Source organism: Galleria mellonella, unplaced genomic scaffold (genome assembly GCF_026898425.1).
Source record: "Galleria mellonella isolate WM207_F2 unplaced genomic scaffold, CSIRO_AGI_GalMel_v1 utg654, whole genome shotgun sequence".
In the NCBI taxonomy this organism is placed as follows: Eukaryota; Metazoa; Arthropoda; class Insecta; order Lepidoptera; family Pyralidae; genus Galleria; species Galleria mellonella.
The window spans coordinates 776,491-795,807 of NW_026442139.1; the positions used below are offsets into that span (position 1 = coordinate 776,491).

A 19,317-nucleotide genomic window follows, 5' to 3' on the forward strand; every position below is an offset into this window, starting at 1 on the left:
TGGAATTTTGTCGTTTTTGAATTTTCGATCATTTTCGATCGACATTTCTGTCCAATATGTTCTACAGCATTGGCAGACTCTTAGATTTATTTACAACTATATATCTTGTGTAAATGCAATAAAGACATAGAATACTGAACGTTGCGAGACTATAAAATACCTATATACTTGACTGCATATACATAAATCTGTATTTATAATACAATCATGCAAGTTTCTTTGGAAGGTCAAATTGATCCTATTCATACCTACAATGACTCGGAGTCATCATTTAAATAATGCTATTGTTAAGTAAAACTTAATACCGTCCTTTAAAATGTGTGTTACACTGCGAGATGACTAAATTTATGGCTGATATGATAAGGTAAATTGGTCAGTTATATTTAACACTAAACCTACCGACATTTCATATATACCTAATCCTACCATGAGCGGGGGGAAAGGGATTGTTAGTAATGGAGACTAAGAATCCCATTGCTAGCAATATACCCAACCAGCTCGCCATCCTCGCGGTTCCCCCTGGAAACTATCACGGTTAATTCCTGATAAATTCATCATGATGGGCTAACTGGCCTGTTTCCATTCTCATCTATCACACTTCACTGGTGCTCCGCCAGCGTATCCCGTTAGCGCAGACGGGTTTACCATACCATTTTCACTCATCAAAAAAATCCTACCATGAGCGGTCAAATGACCGTTTTAAAATAAAGTATGTATCTTAATATAGAAAGAGATTTTAGTCAATTGGATAGTGAACAAGTAAATAATAGTAAGTTGTAAATATTGAAAAATGGCTTGTATGTTATTACAGGTAAAGTCGATAAGTTACATAGTGATACAGTAACGTTATACGCGAAAATTTTTAAACTAAATTTCAATAACGGTCATTTAACCGCGCTTGGTAGGTTTAGTGTTAATATAATATTTTCCTGTATAGTTTTAACTGAACTTTTGTACACTGAGAGAAATATTAGCTACATTTTTTTTTTACAACACAGGGGGCAAACGAGCATGCGGCTCACCTGATGGTAAGTGACTACCGCCGCCCATGGTCACCCACAACACCTACGGCATTGCAGGTGTGCTGCCGGCCTTTTAAAAAGGAATATGCTCTTTTCTTGAAGGTTATGTTGTCGTATCCGTTCGGAAATACTGCTGCTGGAAGTTGATTCCAAAGAGTGGTTGTGCGTGGGAGAAAGTGCCTTGAAAAACGCACGGTGGAGGACCGCCACTCGTCCAGATGGTTGGGATGAAATTACATACATACATAATTGAACCTGAATGATTAATTAATGTATGTAGACATTAAGCTAATTACCACCTGTCTATTCAGACCCACAGTTTTCAAATTAAAATTTTATTTAACGAGACCACACTAGACGGTATTATAAATAGATTAAATTGTAAAATAATTTATCTTACGCCAAGTCCCTTGCGAGGTAGGCAGAAAGAACCGAATGCATCAAAGATACCTTACATATGTACATCTCTTGTGTCCTGTACATAACTCATATACGCGGATAAATTAAAAATAATTGTAAAATCAATTATTATTTAACACAATACGAACAATCATCACACACGCGTCATCATTCAAACTCGAGATATATTACCACGTACACAATCATGTAATATGTACAAAAATGTAAAATATGTAAAATAATGAACATAACGGTGTTAATATTTACAATTATTAAGTATTTTTTTTTTTACATCAGAAAAACTCTTGTCGTAAAACCTGAATAAGAGTTTTAATTTACTGAATTACCCCCCTCCCCTCCCCTTCCCCACCCCCTCTAGACTATAAGATTCTAAACGCCTCTATTTTCCTCATTCACATCCATACTCTATGTATATTTAAATTTCTCTAGCAAGATTTTAACTAAATAAACATAAGAAGTTATTTAATCATTACATACAAATGTGACCTGGATAAACTGGGGGTCACATTCAGCTTTGAATGACGGGTTTAGTCCGCCGTTAAGAGGTAAGCTTACTAGGGTCACAACGTAGAGAAATAAGGTCCTAACCACTACTCGATGATGGCAATTGAGGCTTTAGGGGGCAGGTAATATATATATAGCATATATATATATATATATATATATATATATATATATATATATATATATATATATATATATATATATATATATATATATATATATATATATATATATATATATATATTAAAAGTCCAATATATTAAAAGTCTATTATTCAAAAAATAATATTGGATTATGGATTTTTAACATAACCGAAAATAGATATCTTTTTTTTATACAACTTAGAATGGCAAACAAGCTGACGGCCCACCTGGTGGAAAGTGGTAACCGTCGCCTATAGACATGAGCAGCACCATGGACATAACAGAGTATACTGTTTCGTCCATGATACCCGCCACATGTTGCCATTCCTGAGGACTCAGGTGTTATTCCTCTGTACCCAGTTAATTCACTGCCATATCCCACCCTTCAAACCGAAACACAGCCATGCAAACACAACTGCTTTACCGTTGAAACACGAATGGGACAGAGGTAGCCAAGCAATCGACAATATCTGACCTATATGGGCGATATCGAAACGGGTGATGATGTTTTTCCCAACATTAATGTCAAAAGAAGCCCAATATATACATATCGGATCGGTATCCATATAACCCATGCCTATCCGCCACTGGCTAGGAGCTGTCCAGTGTTATGGAGAAAATAATATGAACAATGTGAAATCGGTTCCAAACACGCACGTGACCGGCACACTAAATACTCATGCAAACAAACAACGGTAGGTGTACATACATGACTTCCACTTAATGACTTTGTCATTGAAATTCCATGGTTTGCTAAATAATTGCACAATGATAAGTACAATCGTTCGCCGGCCGAATCATCTTGAATCAGTTTAAAAGAGTGGATTTTTGTGGTAGAGACCGAATTGTCAGTTTAAATCGGGCATTTGATAAAAAGACATCTTGATAACATGAACTATCAGCTATCAACAAGAGCATAAACGTACACAGATGAAGATTTTAATGCTATACGAATAGACTGTCTTAAAATAATAAAACATCCCAGGTAGCGATTATTCGTCATATTGACGTCGATTTCCAGCCTAAAACGACTTAAAACTGACGTCCTATTTGAGTCGCAGACGTCACATTGCTAAATGGGATATAAGATTGTCTACTAAATTAAATCGACAGACACGACTTACAGATGTTAAACGCCATTATTGCTTAATAGCTCTTTGGGTTCTAAATTCGATTCACAGAGTAAAAATTATGGGCCAGATTACAATATGAGCTTATATCATCGACCGCATAAAATCTAGATCTGAAAATACGGAATGAAGTTTCATGGTAGACCCATAATATCTAATATACCATTCGATTTCATTTTATTCAACAGAGCATCTACCATAAGTATCGGTAATTTGGTAGTAGTTTTAAATACGTTCAAAAACAAACAGGATTCCATGGTACAAACATTACACTACCTAGAGTATAGCACAGCCGCCGACCGACGGTCACTGTCCACTGTCCACCGTCACCGTCGTCTACCACCGACCATCGGCGTCCTGCTATGGCAGCGCGGGCGGCGTCACCACATGAGTCTGCTTATTGACCGTGCGGTGACCTTGCGCCAACTGGCCTGCTTTAAGCGCTTTCGCCTTTAGGAATGCGTCGAACCCGTATAGTACCATAGACAAGTAGCCGAAGAACTGAAAAGAAAAATTGTTATTGAATAATATGTTACCACTGTATTTTTTTTTATGCAATTTAGAATGGCAAACAAGCTGACGCCCCACCTATTGAAAAGTGGTAACCGTCGCCTATAGACATGAGCAATGCCATGGACATAACAGAGTATACTGTTTCGCCCATGATACCCCCCATGCGTTTGCCATTCCTGAGGACTCGGGTGTTATTCCTCTATACCCTGTAAATTCACGCCATATCCCACCCTTCAAATCGAAACACAGCCATGCAAACACAACTACTTTACAGCTTTACGGTTGAAACACGAATGGGACAGAGGTACGCAAGCAAACGACTTTTGTACAAAGTCTCCCTCTGGTAAAACGATTGCTCGTTGTATATATGTTATCACTTTTTGGAATCAACTTCCAGCAGCAGTATTTCCGAACCATTACTTCAAGAAAAGAGCATATTCCTTTTTAAAAGGCCGGCAGCACACCTGCAATGCCGTTGGTGTTGTGGATGATCATGGACGGCGGTAGTCACTTACCATCAGGTGAGCCGCATGCTCGTTCGCCGTAACGTAACGATAAATTAATCACGATGCTAGGGGGAACCGCGTGGAGGTCAAACTAATAGGGTATATTGATTGTAATGGGGACTAACCTCCTCATTACTAACAGTCCCTCCCCCGCAATGGGGCTGTTAGACTCCATTACTAACAATCCCTTTCTTCCCTCGAATGGCCATGGCTGTACACTGAAGTGCTAAGCGAAACAGTTCCGGTACATTTAGCGAGATATCGACAATAAATTAGAGCTGTTGTAAACGTGCAATTATGACGTACCTAGTGTGAAGTGTGGCGCTTGGTTATTTTTAGCTTTAATGATTTGATACGGGGTATGGTATGATACACCTGATGGTAAGTGACTACCGCCGCCCATAGTCACCCACAACACCAGCGGCATTGCAGGTGTAAAAAGAAATATGCTCTTTTCTTGAAGGTTATGTTGTTGTATCGGTTCAGAAATACTGCTGCTGGAAGTTGATTCCAAAGAGTGGTTGTGCGTGGGAAAAAGTGCCTTGAAAAACGCACGGTGGAGGACCGCCACTCGTCCAGATGGGTGGGATGAAATTTTAGTTTATGGCGGGTTGTACGATGGTGAAAATCAGCAGCGGGGTTACATATACGATTTGCCCATGATATAGTAATCATAGCGGAATCCCTAAAAGACTTGCACATTATGCTCAATGACCTCTTAGGTCTTAAGATGAGTGTGGACATGACTAAAACCATGTCTAACGTCCATGTCACAACTATATCGGTTACAATTGATAACACTACGCTCAAAGTTGTCGACGAGTATGTATACTTGGTACAAGTTGTCCGAATGGGTAAATCCAACTTCGACCTATAGGTCAACCGACGAATCCAACTCGGCGGGGCAGCGTCCGAAAAACTATGCCACGTCTTCTTATTCAAAATACCTCAAAGTTTGAAGGCAAAGGTCTTTAACCTGTGTGTGTTGCCAATAGGAATGGGTAATATATAGTAACATCTATATATTTTAATCATAATATCTATATACTGGTCTCATCATCATCATTACTATCATCATCACTACATAGTATAAAACAAAGTCGCTGTTGCTGTCCATTCGTCCTTATGTATGCTTAAATATTTAAAACTACGCAACGGATTTTGAATCGGTTTTTTAATAGATAGAGATAGAGTGATTCAAGAGGAAGGTTTATATGTATAATACACGCATAATATTGTAAAGAAACACTAATAAATTTAGAGGTTTCTAATGCGATGTCGTAAATATATACATTTTTTTTGCGCTTACATTGCAAACGCTGGCTGAAGCCCACGAGATAAATCAAAATAATGTACTACAGTATTGTACACCTTAAAAAGATCAACAAAAAACTCCGCGATGGTATATGTCTATCTCTTAAGGATAATGCATAATAACCATTGTTTATCCTTTACATTTTACGGGGAAAAATGGCTTATTTACGAAGTGATTTTAAGCAATACATTAATTTTTATCCAATTAAGTACCTTAAATACATTGTTCATTTAATATAGATCAATATGGCCCTTACACCATGTAATTTAAATAAATATTTCCTAGAATATTACAGATTTAAAATACTGGGACATAGCGGTGCAGCGGTACCGGCCCGGACGGCGGCGCGTGCCTATATAATAGCGCGTCGAATGTCGCGCTTCGCCCTATAGCACTTTATCATGTTTGTATTGTCTAAAGACAAAAAAGCTATAAACGTTGTTTATAAAGACATTTTGTAATAGGTAGGTATATTTAGTATCAGCATTGCACCCGTGCGAAGCTGGGGCGGGTCGTTAGTAACGAATATGTTGAAAATCTGTTAGCCAAATAATAATATTGGCTAACAGAGTTTGAACATATTGGAAAATAAATATCCGACTGATATGAGTGTTATCGAAATGGGCGATGACCTTTTTCCGCCATTAGTGCCCAGAGGAACTAAATATATAGACCAGAGGGCCTACCATGAAATGTTTTCCGAAATTTCGTAGCCGAAAGAAACACAAACATAATGTTAAAATTACATAATTCTTACCGTTTAAAAACATAAAAAATATAAAAAAAAATATTTATTTCTTTGGACTTTTATGGTAGGATTTATGACGAATAAAATGTTAAGCTCCATTTACTGGGCCAATTTAGGTATGAACGAAAACACGAAATTGAGTCCGAAACTTCAGAATTTCATTTCATGGTAGGCCCCCAGATCTGTATTCATATTACCCATACCTACTATACAGGTGTCTCGAATCGCAATCATGCGTTCTAAGAAGTAATAAATGATTAATGCCAAATCATTGCAATATTATCGCACGCGACTGTACTTCACATTGTAATAATATTAGTCATGCCCCTTAGATTATCCACTCTGTGTACAAGTCACGCATGCGCCGTGATGAAACAATTTATGCTACTAGCTCAATAGAATGATGCTATCGGAACAATGAGGATAGCACCTGGATAGACAATTACAATGGTATTAGCGAATCGAATGCGGCTTATCTATGTATTAATACGTGAAGCAATCTGGCGGCGCGTACCACCGGTGGCCCGCGCTAGACTGTCCCATTGGACGGCGCGTACCATCGGCGGTACGCACTAGATTGCCTTATCTGGCGGCGCGTACCACCGGTGGCCCGCACTAGACTATCTTTTCTGACGGCGCGTACCACCGGTGGTACGTATTCGATGATGAAGCGTAGCATCAATTAGAACGCCACCTCGCAGCAAAAACCATTAAAGTCGGCCCCGGCGTGAACGTGTTAAACATACCAAGGGGCCAAAAAGTTGGTGAAATATAAATATAAAAAAAAAATATTCACCCCAGCCGCTGAGAACGCCGCCGATCCAAACGCTACGGCGATGGTGGACGCAATCAGGTAGAGAAACACGAAGGCGATCGATACGATCATTTCTATCTTCAGCCACTTGATATTGTGGTATTTCTCCACCAAGTGGTACAGGTACAGTAGAAGCATCCCACCAGAGTAGATCACCGCCAGCGCGGCCACCAAGTTGAAGTACACGCCTCGTCCATTCGACCAAAACGCTGACGATTGGACGCAGATGAAACCGATCAGGCTGAACACCTGAACCACAAAAAACTGGTATAATGTAAATGGAATAACTGAAAAAAAAAAGTAGTAGCTAATGACCTTCGGATAAGAATGGCCAAAGACAGAATAGAATAGAAGACTTCCGAAAAGACTTTGGTTTTGGTAAAGAAAGGGATTAAAGTTACCATTATTATTATTTTCAGTATTTCTTCAAAAACAATATATTAAGGTTTCTTCAGAGTCGGCAATGAGCACGTGACACTCATACTGTGCATACGTCCATAGGCTAAAGTGACCGTTTACTATCTTTACACTGTATGCTGTTCGCCACCTTTGTGGTATAAAAAAAGTATTAGGCCCTATCAAAGTTTTTAATTATAAAGATTGTTTTTTTAGAAATAACCGTAATCAATTTTATAAGTGTGAAACTAGGTCTGTTTATTACTTCTGAGCGTTCTATGGTTTTACCAATAGCTCTATGAAATTTGATATATGGGATGGACAATGACATCATACTTTATTTTTTATTATGGTCAGTGAACATAATGCAGTCATCAGAACAAAGTTGCAGGTAAAAGATAGTTGCTATAAACATTTTACCAGAAGACTTTGTACAAAAGTCATTTGCTTGGGTACCTCTGCCTCATTCATGTTTCTACCTTTATTGTACTTTACAATTAACACATTAAAATATTTAATATACAATGGGGGATTTATCTCATAAAGAGGTCTTTTGCAGTCAATCTTTACTAAATGATTATTATTTTTTCCTAATGTAAGTTTTATTATATTACTATTTTTACCACTTACAATGATAACACATTTAATGATGCCTGGTGGAGTCGTCAGGTATGATAAATCAAACCGCGCCTCCATTATAAATACTGTATTTGCAGAGCCCATTGTTTGGGGTGCAGGCGGCTGGTTTGCATATGCCATGATGATAAAACTTCACCATTCAGTTATTAACCTGAAAGTATGATTCCAAATTACTTCAAATGTATTTACTTCATGTAAACTAACATTATAGAGAGGATAGATTTTTTTTTGTTTGGAATGAATAAACTCAAAAAATACTTAATTAATTTAACAAAATATGTTTACCTTTAGAAAGTCACATTACTAGCGAGTCACATGGGCGATATATATTTTACTTTATTTAACAAAGTGCAAAGCTGAGGCAAATCACTAATAAATAAATAAAGTTTCTATACTGACCCCTATGGGTCATCAAATACCTATGTATTTGTTAATGTATGAAAATGGAATGGTATCCCAGCTTATGCTATCAGTATACACTGGTGGAGCACCAGCGAGTGATAATGGATAAGGATGGGTCAGTTGTCCCATTGCAACAGATCCAATAAGAATTAACTGCAATGGTTTCCAGAGAAACTATGAAGAGATCGACCTAATACTGCTACCAATACGGCTTTTAGACTCTATTACTAATAATCATTTTCTGTTTAAAAATAATATATTTAGACAAATGAATAAAACAAATTTATTACATTTATTAAACTTATCAAGTACTAAGCACTTATATAAGTAAGTATAGTGTACTTGTGCCTTGATAAAAAAAAATAAGTAAATTCAGTTTACTTACAAGATTAAGTAACAATAAAATCGGCGTTGTACAGGAAGTACCTATGTAGAGTTCCCCACACACACATCTGATAATACTTTTCATCAAAAACTATAAAATTAGATCAGAGCACCTGATTAAGAACGCTATACGTACATACTGATTGCTGTTTAAAACATTAATGACTCATATTCACATTTTGTTTACACCTATGAACTCTGGGCTCTGGTTCTTACATTACAACAACATTATCATGAATCTATTACAACTGCGCTGCAACACCGATTTTACACATATATTATTAAACAGTTGTAATAATTTAACTAATTCAGTAACTATCACATTCATAATTGTCACTATCACCGTTATTCATAATTGTTCTCTTACGAAAAAACATTATTATAAAAAAAAATAAACATATGATTCTGAGTGATATAATTGACATACCACCATCTATAATCGAAATTCAAAACAAATCAGAAGTCAATCAGTCATTCTCATTGCCTTAGGTGAACGTCAATCCATTATCATTTCTGTATAGATTAGATATTTACTTACTTATTGACATTTTTATATTTATTCTGTGGCTTGTGGGTGGTCAAGGGGAGGTGAAGTGTCAATTTTGACATTAGTATTTATAGGGTAAATGTACCACAAATCTTACAGGTACTTTAATTTTCCCTACAACAAAATATCACAGTATTGTTTCGCTTCTTTTTGCCACTTGTGGATCTGAATTTATTATTAATTCAAATGAATAGAGGTCTATATTAAGCGCTTGAGCGTCAGAATAGTATTAGGATCTCTTAAAATAATTTATTCTGACATTTATTTTAAATCTTAAGGATCTTATCATGTATTTTTAAAAAAATTTTTTTTACTCTTGAAGAGTCTCACAAATGATTGCGATCTCATCTGATGGAAAACAATTATGTGAATTAAAATGGAATAAAATTAGTGCAGATTATATTTGGATGGAAAAATAATTCAGTAATGCAATATTTACATGGATTCGTAACGTTAAAATGACAACATTATTATGTTTCCGTGCATAATTCATTATCATCATCATATCAGCCGTTAACTATTCACTGCTGAACATAAGCTTCCCCCCTATCAAAGGGTTTTGCTAGTAGTTTCCATGCTTGGCAAGTGAGTTGGTAACCACAGTTAGGTCTTGGTCATATTTTAAGAGAAAAGCTGCTGCTCATCTTTCGACCATTAAATTTCCTTGTTTTTTTATACAACTTAGCTGTCTCTTACGACATACGAGAAAAGAAGAGGTGGTCCATTGTATACTTGAACCATATGGCGATTAATTAAGTTGATTGTTAATTTTGCAACTTTGTTCGCGTAACTATTATGCGAACATAGTTGCAAAATTAAGGTACAGAAATTTATCTTTACCATTACCAGAGAGAGACTGTACAAAAGTCGATTGGGTACCTCTGTTCCATTCGTGTTTCTATCGTAAAGCAGTTGTGTTTGCATGGCTGTGCTTCGGTTTGAAGGGTGAAATATGACGTGAATTTCTGAGTCCTTAAGAATGGCAACGCATGGGAGGTATTATGGGCGAAACAGTATACTTTGTTATGTCCCTGGTACTACTCATGTCTATAGGCGACGGTTACCACTTTCCATCAGGTGGGCCGTCAGCTTGTTTGCCATTGTAAGTTGTATAAAAAAAATATATTTATTCTATTAACATTCTAATAAAATTTTTAATTTTGTACTTTGATGATGGTAAGAATTATTGTCATTTACCTTATAGAATTATTTTTATTTCGTCACAGCTTTGCGTTGTTCCACTAGTGTTTGTTTGATTTCATTGATTACCTATAAATTTATTGAATTTATTCAAAATTATACCAAATATCAATACTTTAACTTTTTTAGACTTAGTGTATGATTTTTACTTTAATTAGAAGTCCATTATCTATGTAAGTAGTTTTCAGATATTTTATGTTAATAATTCGTGTAAAATTTGTGCTTATTTTTGTTCAGTCGCTAGATAATCGCTATTTTAGGTGGTGACAGACGCCTTGATATTTAATATGTCCTCAAAGCAATATTCGTATGTGGAGGTCCAGTTTATATCGTAACATTAAAATTAAATATAGTGGTAATAAATAGTGTACATTTTAGTGAAGTGTGTTTGTACATAACACTTGTTCAGTTTCGTGGGAATGTTGCACAATACAATTGGTTCCAGCAATTTACGAACGTACGTAATACAATAGCTAAGATTAGAAAAATTCCTTGACAACTTTCACTCGGTGACTTAAATTTTTCATAAATCAATATATTGGATACTAAGTTTTTTTTTTCATGATGTTTATGCTTGGGTATGTGTTTATTCTTAAAGTGGGCAGTGTTTTGGTCATTGGGTGTCTTTAGATTTCATTTTTCAACATAAATTTACTATTTAATGAAGAGGACATTGATACAATAATTTTAACTCTCAGGTACTTTTGAAAATATTCTTTTTTAAAAGTTTTTTTTTTTATGTACAATTTTTTTTTATTAGTCTAATCATAGACAATTTTATTATTATTCTAATCTTAATAATATTAGATGGATTATGACTACCTATATATACTATATGGCTACTTATGATAGCTTTTTGCTTCAGAAGACATAAATCTGTTAAGCTGTATCATAAGTCTACATGTATATTGAAGGCAGTCCAGAAACTCTTGACATCAAAGGATGATAGATGATAGTGCTAGTTTTAGGAGAGAGAGGGATTATTAGCAATGGGGTTTAACAGTCCCATTGCTAGCAATATTGTGCCAAAGCTCAAATTACAAATTCTACAACATCAAACTTATAACTGTACCTATGTCTATGCAAATAAATAATTGATTAATTATATACTCTGTCTAGACAATTTCTGTGTAGTTCCCTCTGCAAATCATTGTGGTTAATTTTTAATGAATTTGTCACAATGGGCTAACTGACCTGGTTTCATCCTCGCTTATTCTTCACTGGTAACCTGCCAACATACACCAATAATGCAAGTGGTAACCATCCTATTTTCACCTTATTAAAAAAAGAACTAGTTAGTATGGGTGATAGATTCTTTTAAATCACTTTCCACCAAAATTATCAAGTGCTGTTATTTCAGATCATTGAAAAATGGCAGAGGTAGGATTCCCTGGGCAGCACACCACTACAACGACTGTGACCTCCAGTACCACGGTGCAGACCAACCTGAGGTTTGACCCACAATACCTCAAGACCGTACCAGGCATCCTGAAAGTTGTTCAAGTTGTAAGTATCTTTGATAAATATAATATGTACATGTAGAATCATAAAAAAATTATATGCTTATAAATAAGTATACTTGGATAAAAAAATATTTATCATTATCATCAAGTCAGCCTTTGACCATCAACTGTTGAACATTATCCTCCCTCTTGGGTGGTTTTGTCAGTAGTTGCCGTGCTTGACAGGCAGATTGGCAACAACAGTCAAGCTTTCTAGCTGTTTTAAGAAGGATGCAGCTGCCCATTCCTCTCTGTCCCTTGGTTGTCTTTTACGACACTCATGGGAAAAGAAGTGGTGGCCTATTCTATGCAGAGACCACACAGCCAAAAAAAAATATTATTATTATATAATGTATTCTATCATGAAGTTGATAGAAGAATAAACATAACATGGAAGAAATATTGGGCTCAAAAAGAAATCCTTAAAGGGAACTACAGTCTCAACTTAAAAAAGATAATTATGGATTCCTGCATCCTTCCAAGCCTAACATATGCATGCCAAACATGGACCTATACAGAAAAAATAAAGAACAAAATCCTATCATGTCAGCATGCGATGGAAAGAAGTATCTTAAAGTTAAGAAAAATACAGAAAATAAGAAACACTGATATTAGGAAGAAAACCAAAATAAAAGATGCTCTTCAGCATAGTATGAAACAGAAGTGGAGATGGGCAGGTCATATAGTGAGGTACAAAGATAAAAGGTGGACTCTCCAAACAACAAAATGGCGAGGTCCAGCAGGAAAAAGAAATGTTGGAAGACAAAGAAAGAGATGGGCAGATGACATAATAAAGATAGCAGGAAAGAACTGGACGGGTATTGCTATAGATAAGGAGAAGTGGAAAAAGATGGAGGAGGCTTTTACCCTTGGGGACCACGGAAGTGGATAAAAAGCTATAATAATAAACTGTATCAAACTGTATCTGAACAAACAACTTTAATGAAATGAAATGAAATGAAATTTATTTGCCAGAAACATTGTAGATAAGATGTTGTATTTGTCAAGTTTACAACATGTCCATTATGTTTCGCCACATCAAATGGCATGCAAATATTGAATATACCTACAGATAGGTTATTTTATATAGGTAAATTATATATTTAATTTTCAATTATTTACTATATTATAAAATACATAAATCACTACTGGTACCAAGTGCACACTTTGGTCATGCATTATAAGCAGTCAATAAAGCTATTATCTACACTAATATTAAAAAGAGGAAAACTTTGTTTGGTTGTAAAAAATAGGCTCAAAAACTACTGGACCGTTTTTAAAAATTCTTTCACCATTCGAAAGCTACATTATCCACGAGTAACATAGGCTAAATTTTATTTTGAAAAAAAATTGGGTTCCGTAAAATATTTGGGTTTTTCGGACACAAAGTGTAAAACATCAACCAAAAAAGTTACTTATTTTGCGTACGCTGTCTAAACTATAAAAGATAGAACCATAAAATGTTCTAATTAATTGTAGATCTTATAAATATCTATAAAAAAGTCCGCGACATAGATAGGTATAGTGTATACCTATCTATATCGAGTGAGGCACAACAACCACTTTTTTATTTAAAAATCTTGAATTTTTTGGACTACATTTAAACGCATTTATTTTACTCATGCCATTAATCCTTATCAAAATAAATTCACTAAGTACAGTTTATGTAGATAATATTTGGTCTGTGAATGATTAAAATTGGACGTTTTGTTTTGAAATTATGGTGGAATTAAAATTTTACTATTTCCATAAATTGCATATTGCAATAACCAAGATCCACGTGGGCGAAGCCGCGGGCAAAAGCTAGTAAATAATAAAAATGATGGAAATGTCAAATAAATAATTTGTAATCAAATTTTTTATTTGTGGCATTAATTGGAAGTATTTTTTTTCTCAATATCCTGTGTATCGAATAGTGTGTTTTAATATGGGGGTGTTGAACTCTTTATTTATCCTTATATTTCACCTTGTTGCTATTTCCTCTTTGATTATGGGAAAATCAGACTGGAATATTTGTAATCGGCCTAGTAACTAAGCCACAATGACATCATCACTGTGCCTTATTTATTTATTTATTTATAGGAAAACCAGGGCTACACTACAACAAAAAGATACAGTTTAGGATCACAAAATAAGCCACTAATAGGTTTTCACAAGTAGCAACAATATAGATACAAGGCGCTGCACACAAAGCAACAAAAATAGGAGTTAACAAAGAAAAAATATGAACAAACAAGAAGGAAAACAAAAAAAAATTATGAATAAAATACAAAGTAAAAATTAATTGCAAGTATTTGATTAAAATATGGCCTTCTTGTCCATACAATAGTTATTCAAACTGACTATGAATAAAAAATTGCCTACTCAGTTGGTCTCTCACTGATGTTATATTTTTCGAAAATAGATCTATATTAAGACTTTTAGAAATAGTATTAAAGTTTATTATTACTATGTGATAATACTATTAAATAAATATATACATAGATACATATCTGTCATGCCTGTCATTAGGGTAGGCAAGGCAGAAGCAATGGAACTAAATGCTTCAATTCCAACAAACTTCTTTCACTTCCTCCATATTCATCAATCTTTTCATATACACTCACCAGTAATGGATACTTTTAATTTGGCCTTTCTTTAGCACGCCACCTATTTTTTTTTTATTTCGCCCAACTGTATAAATAACATATATTTATATGGGGAAAGAGATTTTCAGTAATGGAGGTCAAAAAGTCCTATTTTTTTTTTTGATGGGTGACAATGGTGTGTTAACCCCGCCTGCGTTAACGGGATACGCTGGCGAAGCACCAGTGAAGGGTGATCGATGAGAATGAAAACAGGCCAGTTAACCCATCATGATGAATTCATAAGGAATTAACCATAATAGTTTCCAGGGGGAACGATGAGGAGGACGACCTGGTTGGGTATATTGCTAGCAATGAGGTTCTCAGTCTCCATCACTAACAATCCCTTTCCCCCCGCACGCCACCTATTTGGTTGACATATGTCCATCTAAGACGAACCCTAAATCATCTATCCTCATATTTAGTAGAGTTTGTACTATATATGTACTTACCACATGGTCCTGGTATAAAATAGGCCATCCCTTCCTTTCCCATGGGTCTTGTAAGAGGCGACTAAGAGAACTTACTGGTCAAGGGATGGACAGCAGTGTCCCACTTAAAACCAAAGCCTGCGATTACCAAGTGTGGCAACTACTAGCTAAAATCCCCATTACTTGGGACGCATGTTTAGCAGTAAACAGTTAATGGCTGATATGGTATGGCACCATGGGAACTAACGGCACTATAGATAGAAATTCTTAAATATTTTACGCATTTATGAAGAAGGCTCTCTATGTCGAGGCTGTTTTGACGCCGCAGAAACGGCTGTACACGTAATCCTGGAATGTAAAATTGAGGGGCCTCAACGTTTAAAAATCTTCGGAACAATTAGGTCGCTCCGTGAGCCTGTGAAGATCTCAGGAAGTTTCTGTGCTTCTGGGCGGAGCTGGGCTGGCTGTACTAGCCATGACACATACGCACAATGGCCCAAATGAGACGCCTAACTTGGAAAATGGAGTCTAATTTACATTACATCACATGGATCTAGGAGAAGGCGTACTGGACAATTGCTCAGCGCAACATAAATTTGGGGAGGCAAAATTGAGATAAATACTTGTGTCGCATGGTACGCTTTTTAGAGAGGTTTTTTCGTCGTTATAGTAGTGCTAATACTGGTATCATTGTCAAGGGCGGCAAACATTTGCCTGGTGCGGCAACAGCTAGATCCGACCCTGAAGTAATGCCCCCGTATCGATTTCATTTATCGCTAATCTAAACTACTGCGACAGGTGTTGCGTTCTACGACGTATAACGTTACACTTCAGTTTCTATTATTGATTTTAATAACGTTCAGTTTAATTATAATGGTTTATAGTGTTTTATTTATTCATTAGTACATATATGTACATGGCGGACTTAATGCTAAAAGCATTCTCTCCCAGTCAACCATAGGCAAGTGTCAGAATACTCGAATACGGTACTAATAATTATTGATGTACATATAATACTAAAATTATATATATAAACGAATTATTATTTATAAATAACAAATATACTTACACATATATGACATATACTATATTATACACGAAATTGAGAATAATATAAATTACTTACTGCTCGGATAAAGTAAAAAAGTGAGCATGAACGTTTTTTTTTTTTTGAAGAACAGTTTAATCGGTAGTCTCTTAATGGTATGAGCAAGCGCGTTCCGGAGCCGTGAAGAATGTAGGAGAAAAGAATTTAAAGCGAAACCAGTAGGGTGAGAAGGGATAGATAGTTGGAGAGTATTGTTGTAACGAAGGTTATGATCGTGAGCTTAAAAAGGTACTGGAATTTGCTGACTGCGGGCGACTGAGGATTTTGAAGAAGAGTAAAGAGGGTACAAAGAGTCCTAATATTTCTGCGTTGACGAATGGGAAGCCATTTGAGCTGAAACCGATAGATATAAATCTAATCGAACTTCCGAAGGTTGAGGATAAAGTCATATTATTACACTGCTAGGCAAAGGTAGCCATTTCCTCCTCATAGCTCCGGTCTTGCGTTATCTCGAGTCATTATTCATATGTATCAATGAGTATGTCCCGTGCCACAATTTCTTGGACTAGTCTCGGCGACGCTGTCTGAAGACACGCACTGGGTGGAAAACTATCCACTTATTGGGATTTACGTCGCTGATATGACTCATCCAATTCTACATCGTTTTTACAACACTTCGGTTTAACTTACATGTAATTTGGTAGAGAAAGCGCGACTACTTTCGGGACCATTCGGGGCCCTCAGTCTTGAGTGGCTAATGGTGATATCAGCTGTTACTATCTACTGAATATAGGCCTCCTCCTATTGAGGGATATTTTCAGTAGTTGTCACACTTGGCAGGCGAATTGACAATCGCAGTTAGGCTTTGATGATGTTTTAATAGTAACGCTGTTGTCCATTCCTCGACTTTTAGGTTCTCCTAGTTGTTTCTTATGACACCCATAATGGCCCATTCTATGCCGGGACCACAGGGCATATTATTACATATTATGTTTGATTTATATATTTTTCAGGCCAGCAGCTTTCTAGGCTTCATCTGCATCATGTGCTCGCAATTGAGCTTCATAAGAAAAGCGACCTACTTCTGCTGGATCTCCATGATCGCCTTCTGGTTCACCGGCATCCTGCTGGGATTCTACCTGTTCCACATGGTGGAGAAGTTCTACAAGATCCCGTGGCTGAAGATAGAGTTTGGCTTCTGTTCCATCTGGACGCTGCTGTACCTGATCGCGGCCATACTGGCCACGACTGTGCACGACAACCCTCATTCTGCCGCGGCGGTGAGTGAAACAACTTTTTTTTTAATTGTTTTTTTTTAATTGCGGCCTGTTTTCATTCTCATCTATCATCCTTCACTGGTGCTCCGCCAGCGTATCCCGTTAGCGCGGGCGAGGTTCTCATACCATTTTATCAGTTTTTTTTAAAAAAAAATATTATCTGGTCTGTGCCCACAGATGTTTGTTTATTTGCTCGATGGGCTCTCTGACTATAATAAAAATGCACCTTGATGTGGATGCAGTTCTTCGGGTTCGTGGCGACGGCGGCGTACGCGGCGGATGCCTTGTTGAAGTGGCGGGCGGTTCGCGCGGGCGGGCTGGCGCAGGGCACGCGCGTCGTGTCCAAGCAGACCACCTCCACCGTCGAGTCGCCGCCGCCGCGCGTCGGATACTAGGCCGCCCGCCAGGTACGCTGCACTGCACGACCACGCGGCCACTGCTGTTGCCAGTCATTTTAGTTTCTAACTGACGTAATACTTTAATAACAACAAAATAAATCGTACTTATGTGCACGTAAATACCTTATTGTAAACTATTTTATAATAAAACCGATGCGTCTTAGTTTAAAAAAAAAAATCTATGTTATTACTTGAGAGCGTTCATAACACGTTGAGCCCGGCGCCGAATTTGCTGTCCTTTCCGTTCAACCGGCAGCCGGCGAGAGATATAATGTTGTATGATATCGCCAAGAGATTACTTTAGTACTAATGAGATAAGGAACTCTTTGTCGCGCTATTTTGGACGTTTTTTAGGTGTATGTGCAATGTACACGGAAAATTCTAGTGCCGGTCCCCAGGGACCGACGCTGGCCACACGGAAAGTTCGCTGCCGGTCCACAGGGACCGGCACCGAGCCCAACGTGTTAAGCTCACCAAAGTGTGGCAAAGTGGCAATGGTATGTCAGTTTAAAAAAAAATTAAAAATTTTCATTACGTCTTTGCCATGTTTTGTTATGAACATTAACACTTAAATATCTTTTTTTATATTTTTTAAACATGTATTTCTACACTCTTATATGGAGTAAGTGTTTTTTAATGGATGATTAATGGAATGGTAACCCCGCCTGCGCTGTCGGTATACGCTGGCGGGGCACCAGTGAGGGGTGATAGGTGAATAATGAAAAAAGGCAGGTCAGTTAGCCCATCGTGACGAATTCAACGATAAATCAGTCACGTTAGTTTCCAGAGGGAACCGCGTGGAGGTCGACCTGATAGGGTATATTGATAGCAATGGGGACTGACCTCCATATTACTAACAATCCCTTTCGTGTTAGGGGTATTGTCACACCTGTGATAAAAAAAAGAAAATTATTTCTCATTGGGCTTGACCCCTTTGTTTTTCGAACGACAATAAAAAGTGTTAAAGAGAATTTTGTATTTAATTTCATTATTAAACCAGCAACAAGGTAATAACCTAGTAAAACTAATAATAAATAAATAAATAAATAATTAGCAATTTTTTTTTAAATTATTTAACGTTCGCTATGTTTAAGTGATAATTCATAAAAATAATTTTCATTTATTATTTTTTACTATTATTATTAAATTTAATTTAAAGTATTTATTTATAATTTATTTCATGACATTAATAAATATTTTTTATTCGGTTACTGCGTCCGCTTACGAACCACTCACGTCTCTCTGTTTTACTCATGTCTTGTATTGTTTTTAAATAGTCATATATTATGTCATTCTGTTATCCGGATGTTAGAGGGCGTTGCTTTAATCTGTATCAACTTTTTTTTTATAATAT

The 19,317-nt window shown here is 36.4% G+C and overlaps 2 protein-coding genes across 6 annotated transcripts in view; one reads left to right on the top strand and one right to left on the bottom strand.

The window, feature by feature from the left end:
- Nucleotides 1-9,362, bottom strand: part of LOC113510289 (uncharacterized) — a 27,369-nt gene extending 18,007 nt beyond the window's left edge. For 2 of the 3 annotated variants that reach the window (XR_008253559.1, XR_008253558.1), the window contains exons 1-4: nt 8,938-9,362; nt 8,142-8,301; nt 7,098-7,364; nt 3,496-3,720 (exon numbers count right to left, since the gene is read on the bottom strand). Coding sequence is in view for 1 of the 3 variants with exons in the window: in XM_052900783.1 (XP_052756743.1) it covers nt 3,580-3,720; nt 7,098-7,364; nt 8,142-8,270 (537 nt within the window). In the remaining 2 variants the exon portion in view is untranslated. Of the gene's footprint in view, nt 1-2,203; nt 3,721-7,097; nt 7,365-8,141; nt 8,302-8,937 lie in introns of those variants that run through there. The other variant, XM_052900783.1, reaches the window with a different exon arrangement.
- Nucleotides 9,363-10,691: 1,329 nt separating this feature from the next.
- On the top strand, nt 10,692-19,110 carry LOC113522097 (CKLF-like MARVEL transmembrane domain-containing protein 4). Of its 3 annotated transcripts, none has more exons than XM_031907860.2 (4): nt 10,692-10,856; nt 12,044-12,189; nt 17,302-17,568; nt 17,808-19,110. In XM_031907860.2, exons 2-4 carry the CDS (start codon nt 12,055-12,057, stop codon nt 17,958-17,960), a joined length of 555 nt encoding a protein of 184 aa, XP_031763720.2. In that variant the 5' UTR covers nt 10,692-10,856; nt 12,044-12,054; the 3' UTR covers nt 17,961-19,110. The 3 variants fall into 3 exon arrangements, with proteins under 3 accessions (XP_031763720.2, XP_052756740.1, XP_052756742.1); XM_052900780.1 differs by lacking the exon at nt 10,692-10,856 and adding an exon at nt 10,922-11,140; XM_052900782.1 differs by lacking the exon at nt 10,692-10,856 and adding an exon at nt 11,255-11,381.
- The last annotated feature ends 207 nt before the right edge of the window (nt 19,111-19,317 follow it).